The sequence below is a fragment of the Corythoichthys intestinalis genome, chromosome 1, assembly GCF_030265065.1.
Source record: "Corythoichthys intestinalis isolate RoL2023-P3 chromosome 1, ASM3026506v1, whole genome shotgun sequence".
NCBI lineage: Eukaryota > Metazoa > Chordata > Actinopteri > Syngnathiformes > Syngnathidae > Corythoichthys > Corythoichthys intestinalis.
Window position 1 is genome coordinate 32,611,950 of NC_080395.1, and position 22,167 is coordinate 32,634,116.

At 41.7% G+C, this 22,167-nt stretch overlaps 1 protein-coding gene across 5 annotated transcripts in view; it reads left to right on the forward strand.

Annotated features, from left to right (window-relative positions):
- LOC130916116 (ras-specific guanine nucleotide-releasing factor 1-like) overlaps positions 1–17,933 on the forward strand; it is a 103,366-nt gene extending 85,433 nt beyond the window's left edge. For 3 of the 5 annotated variants that reach the window (XM_057836579.1, XM_057836586.1, XM_057836594.1), the window contains 11 exons: positions 4,423–4,593; positions 5,378–5,484; positions 5,588–5,700; positions 5,968–6,028; positions 6,108–6,214; positions 15,379–15,463; positions 15,542–15,739; positions 15,807–15,886; positions 16,164–16,281; positions 16,394–16,462; positions 16,565–17,931. In XM_057836579.1, coding sequence (XP_057692562.1) covers positions 4,423–4,593; positions 5,378–5,484; positions 5,588–5,700; positions 5,968–6,028; positions 6,108–6,214; positions 15,379–15,463; positions 15,542–15,739; positions 15,807–15,886; positions 16,164–16,281; positions 16,394–16,462; positions 16,565–16,657 — 1,202 coding nt within the window. In that variant the 3' untranslated portion in view covers positions 16,658–17,931. Of the gene's footprint in view, positions 1–4,422; positions 4,594–5,377; positions 5,485–5,587; positions 5,701–5,967; positions 6,029–6,107; positions 6,215–15,378; positions 15,464–15,541; positions 15,740–15,806; positions 15,887–16,163; positions 16,282–16,393; positions 16,463–16,564 lie in introns of all 5 variants that reach the window. The other 2 variants (XM_057836569.1, XM_057836561.1) reach the window with 1 other exon arrangement.
- The last annotated feature ends 4,234 nt before the right edge of the window (positions 17,934–22,167 follow it).

A 22,167-nucleotide genomic window follows, 5' to 3' on the forward strand; every position in this document is an offset into this window, starting at 1 on the left:
ATTAGATTACAAAGCTATTTTTCTGCTATATGAAGGTACTGTTATTGTTCTATTACAGCAGGTCACTAGCATAAATAGATAACATTTGTTGTACTAGATACATACAGTTTTCATACCAAATAGAAAATGCAACTTCTGTAGAAATTGAGCAGGGACGCTTTGCTCTGCAGGTCGGTAAACTCCCGCTAGTCACTCCCTGTTCATTTTGGAGCATTTCGAGTGACTTCCTATTGTTTTCAAGTCACTTCCTGTTGATATCGCGTCACCTTCTATTGATTTTCGGGAATTTCCTGGTCACTTCCTGTTCATTGTGTGTTACTTCCTATTGAGTTTGGGGCATTTGTGGGCCGCTTCCTATTGATTATAGGTCACTTCCTGTTAATTTGGGGGGTATTTCGAGTCACTTCCTGCTGATTGAGTCACTTCCTGTTGATTTTTTTGGCCTTTGCGGTTCATTTCATTATGATTTTGGACATATCCATGTCACTTCCCGTTGATATCGCTATTTGAGGAGCAAGTTACAAGCAATAACAGTGCACATGTGGCAACTGTGGAAAATATCAAGTCTGACAAAAATACAAATAAGGTCTTGTCGGGAGAAAGAGAAAGCAAATAAACACCCACAGCTTTTCGGACCTGCTGTTACCACGCGGAGAAGGAGCATCCACCCAGTCGGCAGTCAGGCACAATTAATCCCTAGTGTGTTCTCCTCCCACGGTGTTGGATACAAGGGAAGCCAGTGCCGTGCGAGTGTAGGTGGAAGGAAACCTTGTACCTTAGCAACCATGTGCGTGTTCTTCTAATACCGCCCCCGGTTCGATGGAGAAAGGCATGGAGGAAGTATGAGGGGGCGGTACAAAGGCAAACACCGTCACAGACGCACACTGCAGGATACGCGCGCTACGAGCTCGGTTCAGCATAAGACCGCCATCCAGTGGCCACCATAATATTTCAATATTGTGCAGAATGAATAATCGAGGTTTCATCATGTTAGATCAGGGGTCGGCAACCCAAAATGTTGAAAGAGCCATATTGGACCGCCCAAAAATTTTTTTTAAAAAGAAAGAAAAATGTCTGGAGCAGCAAAAAATTAAAAGCCATATAATGTAGGCAACACATTCTTATGTATCTGTATTGACTATATTAGCCTACTATTAAAATGACTAAGTTGGTGACAAATACATAATGCGCCTTCATGATTAAAAAATTATTTTCCCTGCAGTGCATCCTACAGACAATGACTCACCACGTGACTACAGATGTTGTACTATGCCGCCTCAAGTTTGACTTCATTACAATATTAATGAGTGTAGTCATGTTTCTCCTCCTACAGAAACCATACTAAAAAAAGACATATATTTCTCTTGCCCATCTTTTTCCATTTTCAAACATTTTTGAAAAAGCTCCTGGGAGCCACTAGGACAGCGCTAAAGAGCCGCTTGCGGCTCTAGAGCCGCTGGTTGCTGATCCCAGTGTTAGACAAATGAGGTACGTCAGTACTATTGATAAAAGTTTGCAATTGTACAGTTTGGCTATCAGTGAACAGCAAAGCACTATATGCTGTATAGAGTGGTATGAAAAAGTATCTGAACCTTATGGAATTTCTCACATTTAGCACTATATGCTGTATAGAGTGGTATGAGAAAGTATCTGGACCTGATGGAATTTCTCACATTTCTGCATAAAATTACCATCAAATGTGAGCTGATCTTTGTCAAAATCACACAGATGAAAATACACTGTCTGCCTAAACTAAAACCACCCAAACATTTATAAGTTTACATATCTTAATGAAGATAGAATGCAAACAATGACAGAAGGGGGGAAAATGAGTGAACCCTCTACCTAAGGAGACTCAAAGAGCAATTGAAACCAATTTTTACCAAACATTTTAAGTCAGATGTGTGCCCAGTCACTGATGAGTGGTTTAAAGCTGCCCTACCCACTATAAAACACACACCTGGAAAGAAATGTCTTGATGAGAAGCATTGTCTGATGTGCATCATGGCTCGGTCAAAACAGTTGTCTGAAGACCTGCGATCAAGGATTGTTGATTTGTATAAAACTGGGAAAGGATACAAAACCATTACTAAAAGTCTGGATGTTCATCAATCAACAGTCAGAGAAGTTGTCTATAAATGGAGAGAGTTTGGTTGCTTCTCTCCCAAGGAGTCACCCAAAGAGTCGAGCCGAGTGTTCAGCGCAGAATACTCAGAGAGGTAAAAAACGAACCTTAGAGTGTCTGCTAAAGACTTATAGAAATCACTGGCACAGTCCAATATATCTGTGCACACATCAGCTATATGTAAAACTATGGCCAAGAATGGTGTTCATGGGTGGACTCCACGGAAGAAGCCACTGCTGTCTCAAAAAGACATTGTTGCTCGTTTAAATTTCGCAAAAAGGAATTTGGACACTCCACAGAAGTTTTGCCAAAATATTTTGTGGACGAATGAAACCTAAGTTGAATTGTTTGGGATTAACACACAATGGCACGTGTGGAGAAAAAATGGAAGAGCTCACCAACATCAACACCTCATCCCCACCGTGAAGCATGGTGGCGGGAGCATGATTTGGGGTTGTTTTGCTGCCTCAGGGCCTGGACAACTTGCAATCATAATGGGTGAAATGAATTCAAAAGTTTATTAGGATGTTTTTCAGGAAAACCTGAGGCCGTCTGTCCGAAAGTTGAAGCTAAAAAGAGGGTGGGTGCTACAACAAGACAATGATCCAAAACACAGAAATAAATCCACTTCAGAATGGTTTCAGAAGAAGAAAATACATGTTCTAGAGTGGCCAAGTCAAAGTCCAGACTTGAACCCAAATGAGATGTTGTGGCATGACCTAAAGACTGCCAGACATCCCAGGAATCTGATTGAACTACAGCAGTTTTGTAGAGAAGAATGGGCCAAGATTAGTCCTGAATGACTGATTTGCCAGACTGATCTGCAGCTGCAGGAATCCTCTGGATAAAGTTATTGCTGCCAAAGGGGGGGGGGGGGGGCACAATATATTATGTTATGGTTCACTTACTTATTTTCCCCCCTTCTGTCATTGTTTGAATACTATCCCCATTAAAATATGAAAACGTATAAATGTTTGTTAGTTAAAGCAGACGGTATATTTTCATCTGTGTGATTTTGACAAAGATCAGATCCCATTTGATGGTGATTTTATTCATAAATGTGAGAAATTCCAAAATGTTCAGATACTTTTTCATACCACTGTATACTGTATATAAAATCACCTCACTTACATTTGACAAAATATGTTTGAACCCTTTATAGGGCAAGTGACTTTAAAAACAAGTTTAATCTCATAAAGATATGGCGTCCAGATATTTTTTCAGAAGCAGATAAAATTTTAAAACGATAAAATCATTGAAACCAGTCCTCCTAGTTTAAATGGATTGAACTTCTATCACTGTCAATGGCAGTGAATGAGTGAATTAGGAAGTCTCTGCTCTGTTGGTGGATTATTTCCTGTTAATTTTTGGGCTTTTACAAGCCTATACATTTTGGGGTATTTACAGGTCACTTCCTGTTTATTTTGGGTCACGTCTTTGTTAATTTTGGAGTATCTGAGGGCCGCTTCCTGATTATTTCCGGGAATTCCCAGGTCATTTCCTGTAGATTTTGTGGCATTTCTGGGCATTTTGGGGGTAGTCTTTGTTGATTTTGGGGTAATTTCCTATTGATTTTCTGGCAATTAGAGTAATTTTTGGATCAAAAATAACGACCACCATCAATTCATTTTCAGGTCAGAGTTGGAAATCAACAGGAGTGAATGGAATGTTTTGTGGGTATTGAATGGGCCTCTGAAAAGTTGTACTTTTTGCTCAAAACTGGATATTGTGAATTTTATGATTTATGAATTACAGTATACGTCAGTGGCAGATAACACAATGTTACAGGAAAAATCTTTTTCCTAGCTTGTAATCATTTTATTTGTGTTGCTTGGGTCCAAACTAAATAAAAAAACTGATACTAAAAAACTAACAATTTGGTTTTGCTGAAATTAGAGGCTATATTCAAAATTTCCGATTTTATGTCCTCGTTATGCAGAAAATATTTATGTTAAATTTCTTCGTGTTTGAATTCAAACTAAGTTTACTAAATAAGGAGGAAAATGTACATATAGTGGGGAGAACAAGTATTTGATTCACTGCATTGACTGTGTATCAAATACTTGTTCTCCTCACTGTACATACGTATACAGTATTTAAAAGCCATACAAAGTACAACAGTAAAGAAAAGTGGAAATTAGAATTTCAAAGTCGTGACCACACACCCAAACAAAACTGGTTTTATAAGTCAATATAAGGGGAAAAAAACCTAGAAACTTAGAACCTGGGAACAAGATATGTGTTACATGAGTTGAATGAGTGCATTCAATTAACATTCAATTCATCTTTGCCTGCAGAGTTTACGTTGTTCTCCTTCAACAACAGCATGGTGGTGTCATCTTGCCGGGAGCTGGATAATAACCGCAGTGCCCTCTCGGCGGCCTCGGCCTTCGCCATCGCCACTGCCGGTGCCAACGAAGGCACGCCGACAAAAGAGAAATACCGCCGCATGTCCCTTGCTGCCACAGGTCAGAACATTGACCATAATACAAACATGGTTAAATGGAGGTTTTTTTTTTAGCACTGTAGTCAAAGCTTTGGCTCTGTTTAAAAAAGGAAATTTGCCTTAAACCTAAGAATTCAAGCATTTTCTACAACTGGCAATGAGTCTTTTTCATCTCAATGGGACTATTTTTACTGTTTTAATGGAGGATTTTCAATCATGAATGGCTTACTTAGACAAGACATTTCCAGGAGCGCCATTTTGTGTCTTTAAACCATTTATACATTTATTTAATAATGTTTTTTGGGTCATAGGCCAACTTCAGAACCCAATGCGCTTCAGATTTATGTCATAAACAACATTTTCCGTCAGGATGTTCTGTTGAGGAGCAGAATTTATCATTTTATCAATCACAGTCCCGAGAGAGCAAAGCATCCCCAGACATTTTTTGGCCAATGGAAGTTTCTAAGTGATTATAGATTTAATTCATGATGGAGAGGGCAATTACTTTCTCACACAGGGCTAGGAAGATTTTCCCCTGTTGGGAAAAAAAAAAAAAAACATTTCAAGTATGCATTTTCTCTACTTGGGTTATGTGATATTTATTTGTTTTACAATCTTAAATATTGAAGTTGGAAAATTACGCAAAAAAATATCATTTTTGAAGGGGGCAAATGACTTTTTCACAGCATTGCATTTGTCACTAGTGTTACCTTTTGGGAACGAACTACTGAACTAACTTTTCATATCAAGTTTTGAATGTTGTTGTAATTTTTAAAAATGCTACTACAATTTCAATTTTCTGGCAGGTTTCCCTACAGACCAGAGGAATGGTGACAAAGAGTTTGTTATAAGAAGAGCAGCCACAAACAGAGTCCTGAATGTGCTGCGTCACTGGGTTTCCAAACACTCTCAGGTACAGTACTCATACTTTTTATCTTTAAAAATAAATAAATTCATAAAAAAGAAATAAGTACCGTATTATACATTCTGCAAGTATGTATTTTGTTGATCTGCAGGACTTTGAGCTAAACTTAGAGCTGAAGATGAGAGTAATTGCCTTTCTTGAGGAGGTGATGCATGATCCAGAGCTCCTGACACAGGAAAGAAAGGCTGCTGCTAATATTATTAGGTGGCTTCCCCTTTTTTAATGATTTAATTACACACTGATATGATACAGATAATTTCACAAGTAGTCATTTCTAACTTTTTCAGTCTGTGGTTAAACTGAAATATAATTTTAGATGGTAAAGCAGAACAGTATCTGTGTTGCTAGGCAGTTTATGTTTCAGTAAACTTTTTATTTATTTATTTATTTTTATTAAACCTTAGCACTATCCACTGAATGATTGTGGCTACAGAACCACACTTTTAAACACTTTTCTCACTTTGTATGCAGGACTTTAGCACAGGAGGACTCTGGAGACAACCAGGTCACATTGGAGGAAATCATTCACACAGTGAGAGGAAAAAAACTGCTAGCTTGTCCTGTATCAGTGGTGTGTGCTATAGTCTTGTGTGTGTGCGCACCTGTTATAGGCGATGGAGGAGTGCAGAAACGAGCCGTTTGAGAGCCACTCTGCCCTGGAGATTGCTGAGCAGCTCACTTTGCTCGATCACCTGGTCTTCAAGGTCATCCCATATGAGTGAGCACAGAAAAAAAAAAACACTCTTGGTTTATGTAGTTCATTAAAAAATAAGTAGTGATTGAATAGCATTACTTATTGATTATCAGACTGAGCCATAATATTGTTTCACTGTTTGAGACTTGAGAAGTTGTAATCAAAGAATGAGCGGGGAATTGGCGCCTTCTTGTGGGGCTGCCTTTTGTAGGCGCACAAGAAGAGTCGCATCCCACAATATACATTTGGTACTTGGTTGATTGTGAATTACAAAGTTAAAGCAATTAAAGAATCAATATTAAGTATGAAGTTCTGTAAAAATCTGATTATAGTGGTGGTGGTGGGGTTATAGTCAACAAATGGTATTTCAATGCCCAGAGGCCAGATCCGACCGCCGCGTCATTATATTTGGCTCACAAATGTAAATTTAAGTCACTCTCTAAAATAAAATTCAAATAAAACTTCTAAACCCTAACCCTAACCCTGAATATTTACTGTTCATTTATTTTCATTTAATTAAAACGTTAAAAAAAAGCAAATACTTGCTTATACTGTATATACTTTATATGTTTAATATATATATATATATATATATATATATATATATATATATATATATATATATATATATATATATATACACACAGAGAGAGAGAGAGAGATTAAAATTATTTTAACCCCCCTTTTTAAGTTAAAAAAAAAAAAAAAAATGTCCTATATGCATGTATGATACATCAATGGAAAGCTTAAGATCTCGATTTTCTGGGGGAAGATAACATTTGAACAGGAGGGCTTTTTTGAAAAAAACAAACAATTATAAACCTCTAAACCCTAACTTAAGGTGAGAGCCTGAAAGAGCATAATTAAAGACACCATGATATGAATGAAAATATTATCGCGTACTTACCTTGTTTCGATTCAAAAACTCCGTGTAGCATGTCTCGCCAAGTGTCAAGACACAGGTGTGAATGGCCACAGCTGGACTTGTGGGGGATTTTATGGGTGAAACACGGTAAAATAACAAGAGTCACAATGCAGAAATCGCAGACATCAAGGAGTGGTCGAGATTTTATTTTTCAAATATTTACCCTTTTAAACATTTCTTTTTCAATTTTTCTTAGTTCGGATTGATTATTATCTAAAATATCGGGGGAAATGTGACAGAAACAAAACAAAAAAAATACAATTAAGTGATAGTTATGACAGACACTATTTTTTTTCATTGTGGTAATTTGCTTAAAAGTTTCAAATATGCGAGTGAATAGTTTTATAAAGTCTTTTTTTTTTTTTTAACTAAATATTAGACATCAATTCATGATTCTAAGCTAAAAATGATAGACATTTTGAATAATAAATATTTTTTACTTACCTTCTTTTTATAGCTGGGTTGAAACAAAAGCGGTTGTGTGGTGTCTGTAAACAGTAAAACAGACAAATTAAAAATAGTTTAATGCGCCATGAAACTGCTATGGCACCATATCGTTCTATCAAACACAACAGATCTTTTGGCTTAAAATACAGCAGTTTCTTTTAAAGAGGGGTGCAAGAGCAAAAACTTTTTTGGGCTTCTCTGTGTTTTCCGCCATATATATATATATATATATATATATATATATATATATATATATATATATGTATACAGCGGTGCACATAAGTGGTCCGCATGTGCGCATGCGTACTGGACGTAGACAAACGCGTCGGCCTTAACGGCTTCCATACGCTTTTGCGTACCGATGGCTGACCACTGTATTTGCGGCGGACACGAGAAAATAACTTCTCAAAATGTCGAAGAGGCAGGCCACACTGAGTAATTACTTCCATGTTCCCCCACCCCCGTCAAAAGACAGACAGACGACAGACACATCACCGGAGCTACCGAAAAAAAGGACTTTTGCTGAAAAGTGGCTACAGGAGGTACCATGGCTAGAAGCAAATGATGCTCGCACGGAAATGCGGTACAAAATGTGCCGTGAGAATCCCAATGTCGCCGATAAGAGCAGCGCATTTTATGTAGGGTCAAAGAATTTCAGCCATCCAAACTTTGAAAAGCACGAAAAAAACAGAGAGCATGTGGCAATTAAGCAAACTATCGATGTCAGACATGACCCCACTCGCCCTATGGACAAGTCGCGGAATAAAGGTAATGAACAGCGCCATGCACTGACAAACGTGTTTTTGCTCACATATTACAAAGCTAAACATGCGCGTTCAATGAGGTCTTATGAGGAGGACATCCTCCTTTTAAAAAGGCTTGGAGTTCATGTGGGAGCCGCATAATGCCCTTTATTTTGAATTGGTACTTTTGTTTATTTCTTTACATTTCACTTCAAAGTAATGCCAATTTTGTTGTGCCAGTTGACGTTAATCAAGCATTAATTGTTAATATAATTAATTAAAGTTAATTGGCTCTAAGTAAAGCTTGTCATAAATTTATCGCATCAGGCGGGTCGGCTCTCAAGCTCAATGAGGACCAAGTCACATCTCCAGGTCCTCCTCTGAGAACCTGGGCAAAAAAATTATGTGCACCCCTGTATCCCTGTATATATGTGTATATATATATATATATATATATATATATATATATATATCACTGATTCTTGAGAATTTGCCAAAAACATGTCTCACCTGGAAAAAGGCTTATTCTGTTTGAAAATAATTAAATTTTCACAAAAACATGAATTAAATGTATAATCAGAGGGTTTTATACACATATGTAACAGGCTTTTATTGGTGGACTATCAATTTTAATAATATTGTGACATTATGCTGGCCCATTGCCTTCAAAATCAGCTGTCCCCCAATGGGAGCTTATCATTTCAATTTGATTAAAAAAACTAAAAGTAATTATGAAATTTATTAATAACCTTACCAGATTAAAAAATGCATTGTTATATTTATAAAAAACTACAAAAAGTGAATTTAGAAAAAAATTAACTATCATTTTCTGATTGATCAAAATGTGTCCCTTCACTCCTGTCACTACCGTCAGATTTTTTGTAAAATCATGAAAATCAGGCAAGTACAAGGTCCACTACAATTCCCGAGGACCCCTTTACAAACCTTCACTTCTTCTTCATGGTTCAAGACCGCTCAAGCTCTTGTAAGTTTTCCATTTTCTCTAAAACCTGTATATATTCTTTTAAACTGCTTCTGTTGCCACCATAAGATGTCACCACCGAATCTTTTGTGTATAGAAAAAAAAAAACAAATTGAAACATAAATGTTTTATATTTAAGAAGAGGTTTGTGGCAGCTAGCAAGAGAGTGAAAATAAGACGGCTAATGTGGACTACCTCTGCATAGCATGGAAAAGACTAGATTTTTGTCACTACCGTCACATGTCACTACCGTCAGACAGAACGTCTGACGGTGGTGACATACAAACTGACGGTAGTGACGAAAACGTCCAAATGGTGCCTAAAGAAGGATTAAATATGATTTGCTGACCACAATTAGTACAATTATAGTTTTTATTTTTTATCCATCTTTATTTTATTTGTATTAGTGTATGACAATAGCAGAGTTTCTTCTTTATTTCCTTTATACAGGCATCAATTGCAGGCTATTGAGGAAGAATACCTTCGGCCTACCATCCAATCTCTGGGGGTGAGGGGTGCCTTCCCTCATTTCACTATCATGGTTTCATTTTCAGAAAACAATATTTCAATATATGGGGAAATCGACGCCCACTTCATGGTCATTACTCTCTACTTTGACTTTATTTTAGGAAGTTATGGTGAGGCAGAAGCTGTCAGAGGAGGAGAGAAAGAGAAGGAACAGGGAATATCAGAAAAAGCGGAGGGAGAAAATATACAGAGTTGAAGAATTAAAGGAAAAATACCTCAGAGCTGAAAGACAAAGATACAAGAAAAGAGTGGATGAAGGGAAACTAAAAAAGATCAATGAGTTGACAGAAAGGGAACAGAGAAGGATGAGAAAGGCTTGGAAATGTAGACAGGAAAGGTCAAGGAAACTTAGGTCAAAAAGTTTTGATCAGCCCGAAACCCCACCAGACGGTCCAGTGCCACAGGATGTACAGGGGCCAGCCCAGAGTAGACAGGCTATGGCAGGAGTAAGGAAAAGGAAGAAAGAAAGAACAAGACATTCTAGAGAGATTAAAGCGTTGAAGAATAAACTCAAAGAGGTTACAAAAGCAAGAAACAAAATGAAAAAGCGCTGGGAACGAGAAAAATGCAGGAACAAACATACACAAGAATCACCAGCAAAAAAAACTGCACAGCTGCTACGGGGAAGCCATCTCCAAAACCCCTCCATTAAGAAAACTCTGCTGTTCCACTATGCGTTGGTTCATGAACTGAATCAAAACAAGTGTACACAAAAGAAGAACTTGACTCTGTCAGGAAAAGTTCTGAAAAAATATAGGCTAATTCACAAGACAAGGCAGTTTGGCATAACATACCATACACTGCGCCATAGGAGGCTTAGTGACAAAAGACCTACATATATTCAAAGTATTACTAAGAGGGTTCAGGATTTCTTCATTAATGCTGCACGGATGACAACAGACAAACAGGACACAATAACAAAGAAGAAAATAAAGCATCAAAGAATGATCCTGCCTGACACATTATTGAATCTCCACATGGAATTCACCCAAAAGGAACCCACAGTGAAAATCAGCTACGCCTCATTCTGTGCCCTACGTCCATTTTATGTAACAGCACCGAGGCCATCAGATCGTAAGACCTGCCAATGCCAGCACCATGAAAATGCGAAGCTAATGCTTGAAGTTCTATGGGAAAATGGTGTTGTTCAGTCAAGCAAATTGGAGGATAGTTTTGAGCTTGTCTGTTGTTCACAGACAAGCGAGGCATGTCTTCTGCGATCCTGCACCAGATGTTTAAACAAGCATACAGTGCCCACCTCACAGCAAGAGCAGACCATTGTTAAATGGCAGCAATGGAAACGAGTACAGCACCATACACTAGATGGCTTCCATATGAACACAAGGCTCGAGAAGCACAGTGGCACATTGGCAGAGCTCATTCAGCTATATGAGGACAAACTGAAGGTTGAAACAACTACGCATGTATGCTCAGTTCAAAACCAAGCGAGAGAATATAGGAGCATGATAGAGAACTGCAATGATACCACAGTGATCATCCATGTGGACTTTTCAGAGGCATGGAAATGTAAGTATAGTACAGAGGTGCAGTCATGCCACTTTGGTCAGAACCTTCCAATGCTCAACCTTCACACTGGCATATACTACACTAAAGGAGAAAAGGCAGCATTTTGCACAATATCAGAATCCAAACGACAGGATGCTGCTGCCATTTAGAGTAACATGGAGCCAATCCTGAGAGACATTTGTTTGAAGTTTCCTAACGTTGATACGATTCACTTCTGGTCAGATGGCCCCAGCAAGCAGTATAAAAACAAAAAAAACTTTTCACTTCTTTGCAGTGTACCTCCAACTCTAGGTTTCCAGAGAACCACCTGGAACTTCTTCCCCACCTCACATGGGAAGGGAGCCCCAGACGGGGTTGGAGGAACTATGAAAAGGACTGCTGATAGCCTTATACTGAGGGGAAAGGACATTTTGGATGGCAGTGTTTTTCATGAGATGGTTGGGAGGAGTCTGTGCAGTACCAAGCTCTTCATTATCACGGAAGCTGACATACAACCATATGATGCACTCCTAAGTCAGACACTAAAAGCTGTACCTACCACTCGGAAAATCCATCAGGTCATCCCAACAAACCAAAAAGCCTTTGAGATCAGATGCAGGTTGCTGTCATGTTTCTGCAGTGAACCAAAGATTTGCGAATGTTTCAGGCCTACGGCATGCCAGTTGAAGGCCAGCACACCCAGGGCCGATGACGACGATGGCCCACCGCAAAAGAAAAGTCCTCTAGCAATGCTCATGGAGGAGATGGAGCAGGAAGAGGAGAGCGAGCCACAGGAAGTAGAGGAAGATGAAACACCAACCAGCAGGGTTCCACTTCCTGATGGGATTATAGCCGATCTATCTGCTGATAAAGTTCAGTGTGGAGATTGGCTTGCAGTGATTTATGACAAGAACTGGTGGTTGGGAAAGGCTGTAATGGTGGATGCTCAGCATGAAGATGTACAGGAGGAATTCTACCATCCTCATGGGCCTAACCCACAATTCAGTCCAAAACAGGGAGAAGGGAGAAGGGATGTATGCTTCATACCATTTGAACAAATTCTGGTCAAACTCGTGGAACCATCTGCACCAGATCGTGCAAGCAGAAGAAGGGAGATATACAGCCTGTCTAATGAAGTCATGGACTACATAGAGGAGAAACACGTACATTATGGGGGCTGACAAAGCTGAATGAGTGTTGGAGTGATGAAGTTGTTGTCTTCTCTCCAATAAGACTATATGTTCAATACACAGTTTATATGCACTAGATGGCAGTTTACAATGTTACGACTTAAACATTATTTTCCAATGTTAATTGATTATTCTTGACGGTGATTTGATTATTTGGTTCTTTGATTGTTCCTAATGTTGCCAATGAAATATGTATCACAGCGATCATACTTGTTCTCTGTTTTGCAAATTGGAAACTAAAGTTGTAAGACAAAAAAGCATGACTGGTGGTTTATATTTTTGGAATTATATGTGAAAATGGAGGGCACTGTCACTACCGTCAGATTTGTGTCACCACCGTCAGGTCCAGTGTCACCACCGTCAGAGGGACTTTTATTTGTTTTAAATACGAATGTTTGTAATGTGTTACTTCAGTGCTCCTGGGCTATCAAGGTAACATTGTATTTTATTAGAGAAATGTGTTTTTAGATTTTAAAAAAACATTATTGACATATTTAAGTGAAAAGTAAACAATGGATTATGTAAGAACGTATCGAGGAGTATACTTGAAACAGTATAAAAAATAAAGGAGAGGGAATATTTACAATTGAGCACCATATTTGTGTACTTATAATGAAAGGCATTGGTTTGAAAGCTCCAAATTGGTATTGGACAAGAAAAAGAAAAATAAATGAGCTTTTTATTGTGTCTGACGGTAGTGACAAAAGCAACACAGTGACTCAGAAAACATCTATTTTATGAAAAAGGTAAAAATTGGGGAGCTGACACCGGTACATTGCTGAACAGCTAAGACATTGGTCTATAATAACATTACTTCAGATTTTGCAATGAAAACTTTTTTTTTTCCCCCCAAAAAAACCTGTTTTAGGCAAATTCTCAAGAATCACTGATATATATATATATATTAGGGCTGTCAAACGATTAAAAATTTTAATCGCGTTAATTACAGCTTAAAAATTAATTAATCGTAATTAATCGCAATTAATCGCAATTCAAACCAGCTATAAAATATGCCATATTTTTCTGTAAATTATATATATATATTCTGTAAAATAAATTGTTGGAATGGAAAGATAAGACACAAGATGGATATACTGGACTGTCTCAGGAAATTAGAATACACAATATTCTAATTTTTTGAGACAGTCCTGTGTATATATACAGTATACATTCAACATACGGTATATAAGGACTGTAGTGGGCATTTCACTTTACTGTCATTTAAATCTGTCTATGCTGTCCTCACTCCGAAGTGTCTACTTTTTCCAAAGCTAGATAGCTAGTGAACGACGCCTTAATAATCAGACTTCTTCCTTTTTCATCTGATTTATTAATAAAATGGCCTCAAACCATTGTCCTCTTTAGACCGTCGTAAGACTACAAAAAAAAGTACACAAGCATTGCATTAGCAACAACGTTAGCTTAGCACGCTATACAGGTTCACTAAACATAAACAAAAAGCGTCTCATACAAAAAAATATAACATTTCGCTTACTAACATAAAATGTACATTCGTTACAACAACCATACTTACGGACAAATCTTGTCCAAGGATCATATAAGCACAACATTACAACGTCGGCGTAAGCCCGAGACGTCGTGCAGCCATATTGAACTGGCAAGAAAACAATGAACCATGTCGCAAAGCGAACTAAGAGTTCGCTGTTAGACAGCACAAAAAGCCTTGCTGTAAAATTTACCAAAAGGCAGAATACTGTCTGAGCGGGACATGTGCGTTAATTGCGTCCAATATTTTAACGTGATTAATTTAAAAAATTAATTACCGCCCGTTAACGCGATAATTTTGACAGCCCTAATATATATATACAGTGGTACCTCGACATACGATCGCTTCGACACACGATCTTTTCGACATCCGACGTAAAATTTGACTCGCCATTTGTTTCTACATCCGACGAAAAGCTCAAAATACGACGACATGGCAGCACCGCAGACGGATGCACGACGCATTTTCTTGTGTGACAAATCGACACAGGTTTCAAAAAAAGGTTGGTACAGGTGGTGAAACAAGGAAAAAGTTGACGCTTACATTCTAAATGAAAATGCAAATGATTGAAAAATATGAGCGTGGGCTGGGCATCCGTGAAATGGCTAAACAATAAATCTCCACAGTCCTCCTCCGACCATCGTTCGCCAGTCTTTATAAATTAAGATGACAATTCTTATTGTGGTAACATCTCCATATAAATTGCCAGATTCGCCACGTTTTTATCATTAATTCACAACTTATTCAAGACAAAACACCTACTGTGTGCTGCAATTGATGGTGTTCTCAAGAAAACATTAAAAGTGAAAGTGAAACTCTCAAGCTCACCGCTCTCTGTCTCTGGCACGTCAGCCCCGCGGTGCGTTCAGGTAGCACGTAAAACGTCCGCCACATTATAACCCGATTCATTACATTAATACAGGAATTATTTTTATTATTTTTATTATATTATTCCGATTTTTATTTATAATTTATTTGTTTTGCTATGTGTAATTGCAATTTGTAATAGTACCAGCAGTATTTATTAGGGATTTAATGTAGGTTTTTGAGCTGTGGAACGAATTAATGGAATTATAATGTATTCCTATTGGAAAATCCTGCTCGACATACGACCATTTCGACTTACAAACAAGGTCCTGGAACGGATTAACTTCGTATGTAGAGGTACCACTGTATATATATATATATTTTTAAGTAAATAACAAAACAGTTGTCAATTCATTTTCTAATCCATTATTTGTTAATGAAGTTTGGTAGACATAATGGCTCTAAGAAGGAAGCCATAACTATGATTTGGCCTGAAGTGGATTACTTTGACAACCCTGTTCGAGAAGTAATTACTTTCTGTTTTCCAATGCAGGGAGTTCTTCGGTCAAGGCTGGATGAAGAACGACAAGAATGAGAGAACTCCATACATCATGAAGACGACTAAGCACTTCAATGACGTACGTCCATGCTCAGTTTAATGTCAGTGAGAAGTTCCTCCAGGCTCAAAAAAGGTGACCGCATTTTGTTTACTTCAGATTAGCGACAGGATCGCCACGGAAATCTTACAGTGGGACGACGTCAACATGCGGGTGGCGGCCATCGAGAAGTGGGTGGCGGCGGCGGACATTTGCCGCTGCCTACACAACTACAACGCTGTGCTGGAAATCACATCTTCGCTCAACCGCAGCGCCATTTTCCGCCTCAAGAGGACCTGGCTTAAGGTCTCCAAGCAGGTAGAGTGGAAAGCAAAGACTGAAAGTTTCTCCCAGAAATTTCAGAAAGTTTGTTTGATTTTCCCAGACTAAAACAGTGATTGACAAGTTACAGAAGTTGGTGTCATCAGAAGGCCGCTTCAAAAACCTGAGGGAAGCACTCAAGAAGTAAGTAAGATTGTACAGAAAAAAATCGGGGGGAAATGTGCCAAGCCTGGTAGGATAAAATCCCATTGGCAGCCCACCATGCTTTGGCAAAGAAATAAATTAAAATAAAAATGTTATTAGGTTTTATTGTTAGCTATTTATTGTCAATACTCAGGCACAGTCCTGAAATACAGTTCTAAAGAAAAGCCTGGCAGCCCGCCAGGTTTATAAAAGCATTGGAGGAAACCCTAAAAATGTTATATTAATGCCAAATTAATACTTCTGTGCGTGTCCTCAGCTGTGACCCGCCTTGTGTTCCCTACCTGGGCATGTACCTGACCGACCTGGCATTTATCGAGGAAGGAACACCTAACTACACGGAGGACAACTTAGTCAACTTTTCAAAGATGAGAATGGTGGAGGACATCATAAAATTGTCTTGCTGTTTTCCATCTATGCACTAAGAACGCAAACCGAATTAGCGTGATAAATTGAAAAATGATAGTGATCATAATTTTTTGTTCTCAGATTTCTCACATCATCAGAGAAATTCGGCAGTTCCAGCAGACAGCTTATAAAATTGATTATCAACCGAAGGTGAATGTTATTTTATTCTCTGCTTTGCAGTAACTTTAAAGTAAGCAAGTCACTGTGAATTGCAGAGAATGAGTTACCAATACAATCTTGTTGTAAATGTAGGTGGCAAGATACTTGTTGGACAGCAGCTCCGTGCTGGATGAAGAGCGTCTCTACGAAGCATCTTTGAGAATCGAACCCAAAACGTCATCGTGAAGAAGCTCATTGGACATTCATATGAAGTGTACAGGATCATTCTATTCTATTATAATGTACATACGCTATTATTTGTAGTAGACAACATAGGCAGTGCCCTTCTATGTTTTCCACAATGTCAAATATAAAGGCTACAGTAAGTATGTAGAAGCCTGTAGAGGTTTTATTCATATCGTTGACAGTATAACGTTATCATGGTATTAAATGCAGTACACTTTGTTTTTTATTTCAACACAAGAAAACATTTTGCTGTTAAAATTTACAATTCTTGAGTAGAATTTACACTGTGGGCCCAAGCAGAATACAGGATTCCAATTTAATGCTTACAGTATATGTAATTTTTTTTTTCGTAGATAATCGATTCCACGTATTTGTGCCAATCGAGCAAAAAATCGGAATTGTGCCACTTGGACCACGCAGTGTAAATTGTAAAAAAGATTTGGTCAGCAGCCTTCATGTCCCCGAATGAACGTTTTGCCTTAAAAGCACTGCTGCCTTTTCCCGAGGTGTCCTAAAATGACCATCACATAAATCAATGATTAATACCAATACAGTACTAAGAATTGCACGAGCCTATATTACATTTATAAGTGAAATGACTTTAAGAAGACTAAAAGCTGAAAAACTGAGTTACCGTATTTCCTCAGATAGTGGCACCTGCTTTCATAATCAACTCTTCAGTGAAAAGTCCACTTAAAAATATGACTACAACACCTCAAATCAATTGCCCTTCCAAAATAAATTGGATGCCCTTAGGCTTTTTTGACGGCACTATATGTGACATTATACATCTTTACCACAAAACACACAAACCGACATAACATCTTTAAAGCTGATGTTAACAGTGGCCTACTGTACATGAACGTCTACACCAGGGGTGTCAAACTCATTTTTGTCGCGGGCCACATATTAGTTGGTTTCCCTTGGAGGGCACACTAGGGCTGCCATGATTACTTAATCTATAGACATCAAATTGATTAGCAAATAAACTATTTTGATAGTTGATTAATCATTTCGGGACAATGTTGACCTAAAAATGTTCAAAATCCCTTTTCGAGGCCTTTGAAATTGTAAACATTCTCTCATTAAAAAATAAATAAATAAATAAATAATTAAAAAATATATATATATATATATATTTATATACACACACACACACACACACATATATATACAGTGCCTTGCAAAAGTATTCGGCCCCCTTGAATCTTGCAACCTTTCGCCACATTTCAGGCTTCAAACATAAAGATATGAAATTTAATTTTTTTGTCAAGAATCAACAACAAGTGGGACACAATTGTGAAGTGGAACAACATTTATTGGATAATTTAAACTTTTTTAACAAATAAAAAACTGAAAAGTGGGGCGTGCAATATTATTCGGCCCCTTTACTTTCAGTGCAGCAAACTCACTCCAGAAGTTCAGTGAGGATCTCTGAATGATCCAATGTTGTCCTAAATGACCGATGATGATAAATAGAATCCACCTGTGTGTAATCAAGTCTCCGTATAAATGCAACTGCTCTGTGATAGTCTCAGGGTTCTGTTTAAAGTGCAGAGAGCATTATGAAAACCAAAGAACACACCAGGCAGGTCCGAGATACTGCTGTGGAGAAGTTTAAAGCCGGATTTGGATACAAAAAGATTTCCCAAGCTTTAAACATCTCAAGGAGCACTGTGCAAGCCATCATATTGAAATGGAAGGAGCATCAGACCACTGCAAATCTACCAAGACCCGGCCGTCCTTCCAAACTTTCTTCTCAAACAAGGAGAAAACTGATCAGAGATGCAGCCAAGAGGCCCATGATCACTCTGGATGAACTGCAGAGATCTCCAGCTGAGGTGGGAGAGTCTGTCCATAGGACAACAATCAGTCGTACACTGCACAAATCTGGCCTTTATGGAAGAGTGGCAAGAAGAAAGCCATTTCTCAAAGATATCCATAAAAAGTTTCGTTTAAAGTTTGCCACAAGCCACCTGGGAGACACACCAAACATGTGGAAGAAGGTGCTCTGGTCAGATGAAACCAAAATTTAACTTTTTAGCCACAATGCAAAACGATATGTTTGGCGTAAAAGCAACACAGCTCATCACCCTGAACACACCATCCCCAATGTCAAACATGGTGGTGGCAGCATCATGGTTTGGGCCTGCTTTTCTTCAGCAGGGACAGGGAAGACGGTTAAAATTGATGGGAAGATGGATGCAGCCAAATATAGGAACATTCTGGAAGAAAACCTGTTGGTATCTGCACAAGACCTGAGACTGGGACGGAGATTTATCTTCCAACAGGACAATGATCCAAAACATAAAGCCAAATCTACAATGGAATGGTTCAAAAATAAACGTATCCAGGTGTTAGAATGGCCAAGTCAAAGTCCAGACCTGAATCCAATGGAGAATCTGTGGAAAGAGCTGAAGACTGCTGTTCACAAACACTCTCCATCCAACCTCACTGAGCTCGAGCTGTTTTGCAAGGAAGAATGGACAAGAATGTCAGTCTCTCGATGTGCAAAACTGATCGAAACATACCCCAAGCGACTTGCAGCTGTAATTGGAGCAAAAGGTGGCGCTACAAAGTATTAACGCAAGGGGGCCGAATAATATTGCACGCCCCACTTTTCAGTTTTTTATTCGTTAAAAAAGTTTAAATTATCCAATAATTTTTGTTCCACTTCACGATTGTGTCCCACTTGTTGTTGTTAGGTTTGTGTTTGGTTTCTCCTTGTGTGACTTGTCCTGTGATTACCCATTGCTCTCACCTGTGTGTGTTTTCCCAGTGTATTCGGCAATCTGCATCCACCTGTGTTACCCAGCTGTTCCTTGTCTCGTTATCCCTTGTCTGCTTGTGTATATATGCTCCCATTTTCTGTTCACTCCTTGCTGCGTCATTGTCTATGTCAATGTCTGTGCCTGCGTCAAAGTTGAAGTCCTGTCCTAGCCCTCGTGTTCGTCTCAGTAAGTTTTTGATATTCAGCCTTTGTTAGTGACCTAAGTTATTTGTTGATAGTTTTTTGATCACCACAGCCTTTGTTTTGTACTTTGTGCCTTTTGTTAGTTATCATTAAAGCCTTTTTGAGTTCTCTGCCACCTGCCTCGCTGCCTTTTTCGTTTTCCCTGCATTTGGGTCCATAACAACCTGCCTGCCTGCCCGCGCATTTCCTGACAGAATGACGCAGCCACTAGTGGACCCAGCGGGAAAAATCCAGCACCGGCGTACACGCCGACGACCATCCGCATGTTCCCCTGATTATATTCTGCCTCGCCACGTTTTTTTAGATTCAGATTTTTCTGATTTTGAAGATCACGATTCATATGATTTCCATTCTGATTCCGACTCCGACCTGGATTTTGATTTCACGCCCTCCGTTTCCCCTGGTAATTTTTCTTTCCACCCGTCGTACTTTATATCCCGTTCTGAAATCTTGGCCAAAGACTCCTACCTGGGATCCCGGTGGGCCATCTATCGGGGACCCCCCCGGGGTGGTCTGCGGGGACGCCCAGGCTCACTGCGGCCTAATGGGGCTATTCTGCCGCCCCTGCCACCTGAAGGCCCTCAGCAAAAGCCTCGGCGTGGCCGTCAACGCCGACGGCGGGCGGCGGTGCTGACGTCGTGGGTTCCCGAAGCTCCCGCGCCGGCTCCCCGCAGTCAAGTTCCGCCAACGCCGGCTCCCCGCAGTCAAGTTCCGCCAACGCCGGCTCCCCGCAGTCAAGTTCCGCCAACGCCGGCTCCCCGCAGTCAAGTTCCGCCAACGCCGGCTCCCCGCAGTCAAGTTCCGCCAACGCCGGCTCCCCGCAGTCAAGTTCCGCCAACGCCGGCTCCCCGCAGTCAAGTTCCGCCAACGCCGGCTCCCCGCAGTCAAGTTCCGCCAACGCCGGCTCCCCGCAGTCAAGTTCCGCCAACGCCGGCTCCCCGCAGTCAAGTTCCGCCCGCGCCGGCTCCCCGCAGTCAAGTTCCTCCCGCGCCGGCTCCACGCAGTCAAGTTCCTCCCGCGCCGGCTCCACGCAGTCAAGTTCCTCCCGCGCCGGCTCCACGCAGTCAAGTTCCTCCCGCGCCGGCTCCACGCAGTCAAGTTCCTCCCGCGCCGGCTCCACGCAGTCAAGTTCCTCCCGCGCCGGCTCCACGCAGTCAAGTTCCTCCCGCGCCGGCTCCACGCAGTCAAGTTCCTCCCGCGCCGGCTCCACGCAGTCAAGTTCCTCCCGCGCCGGCTCCACGCAGTCAAGTTCCTCCCGCGCCGGCTCCCCGCAGTCAAGTTCCTCCCGCGCCGGCTCCCCGCAGTCAAGTTCCTCCCGCGCCGGCTCCCCGCAGTCAAGTTCCTCCCGCGCCGGCTCCCCGCAGTCAAGTTCCTCCCGCGCCGGCTCCCCGCAGTCCAGTTCCTCCCGCGCCGGCTCCCCGCAGTCCAGTTCCTCCCGCGCCGGCTCCCCGCAGTCCAGTTCCTCCCGCGCCGGCTCCCCGCAGTCCAGTGCCCGTCCCGGCGCCCAAGCTGCCCGAGGTGCCCGTCCCGGCGCCCAAGCTGCCCGAGGTGCCCGTCCCGGCGCCTCGTCGCCTAGTCCTTGTCCCGGCACCTCGCCGTCTGGCCTCCGTTCCAGTGCCTGCGCTGATTCCACGCAGTCCAGTGCCCGCGCCAAAGTCCAAGCTGCCCGAGGTGCCCGTCCCGGCGCCTCGTCGCCTACTCCCTGTCCCGGCACCTCGCCGTCTGGCCTCCGTTCCAGTGCCCGCGCCGACTCCACGCAGTCTAGTGCCCGCGCCAACGTCCAAGCTGCCCGAGGTGCCCGTCCCGGCGCCTCGTCGCCTAGTCCCTGTCCCGGCGCCTCGCCGTCTGACCTTCGTTCCAGTGCCCGACGACTCCGCTGCTGTTCCGCCAGCAGACTCCTGCGACTCCGCTGCTGTTCCGCCAGCAGTCTCCTGCGACTCCGCTGCTGTTCCGCCAGCAGCCTCCTGCGACGCCGCTGCTGTTCCGCCAGCAGCCTCCTGCGACGCCGCTGCTGTTCCGCCAGCAGCCTCCTGCGACGCCGCTGCTGTTCCGCCAGCAGCCTCCTGCGACGCCGCTGCTGTTCCGCCAGCAGCCTCCTGCGACTCCGCTGCTGCTCCGCCAGCAGTCTCCTGCGACTCCGCTGCTGTCCCGCCAGCAGTCTCCTGCGACTCCGCTGCTGTCCCGCCAGCAGTCTCCTGCGACTCCGCTGCTGTCCCGCCAGCAGTCTCCTGCGACTCCGCTGCTGTCCCGCCAGCAGTCTCCTGCGACTCCGCTGCTGTCCCGCCAGCAGACGACTCCGCTGCTGTCCCGCCAGCAGACGACTCCGCTGCTGTCCCGCCAGCAGACGACTCCGCTGCTGTCCCGCCAGCAGACGACTCCGCTGCTGTCCCGCCAGCAGACGACTCCGCTGCTGTCCCGCCAGCAGACGACTCCGCTGCTGTCCCGCCAGCAGACGACTCCGCTGCTGTCCCGCCAGCAGACGACACCGCTGCTGTCCCGCCAGCAGACGACACCGCTGCTGTCCCGCCAGCAGACG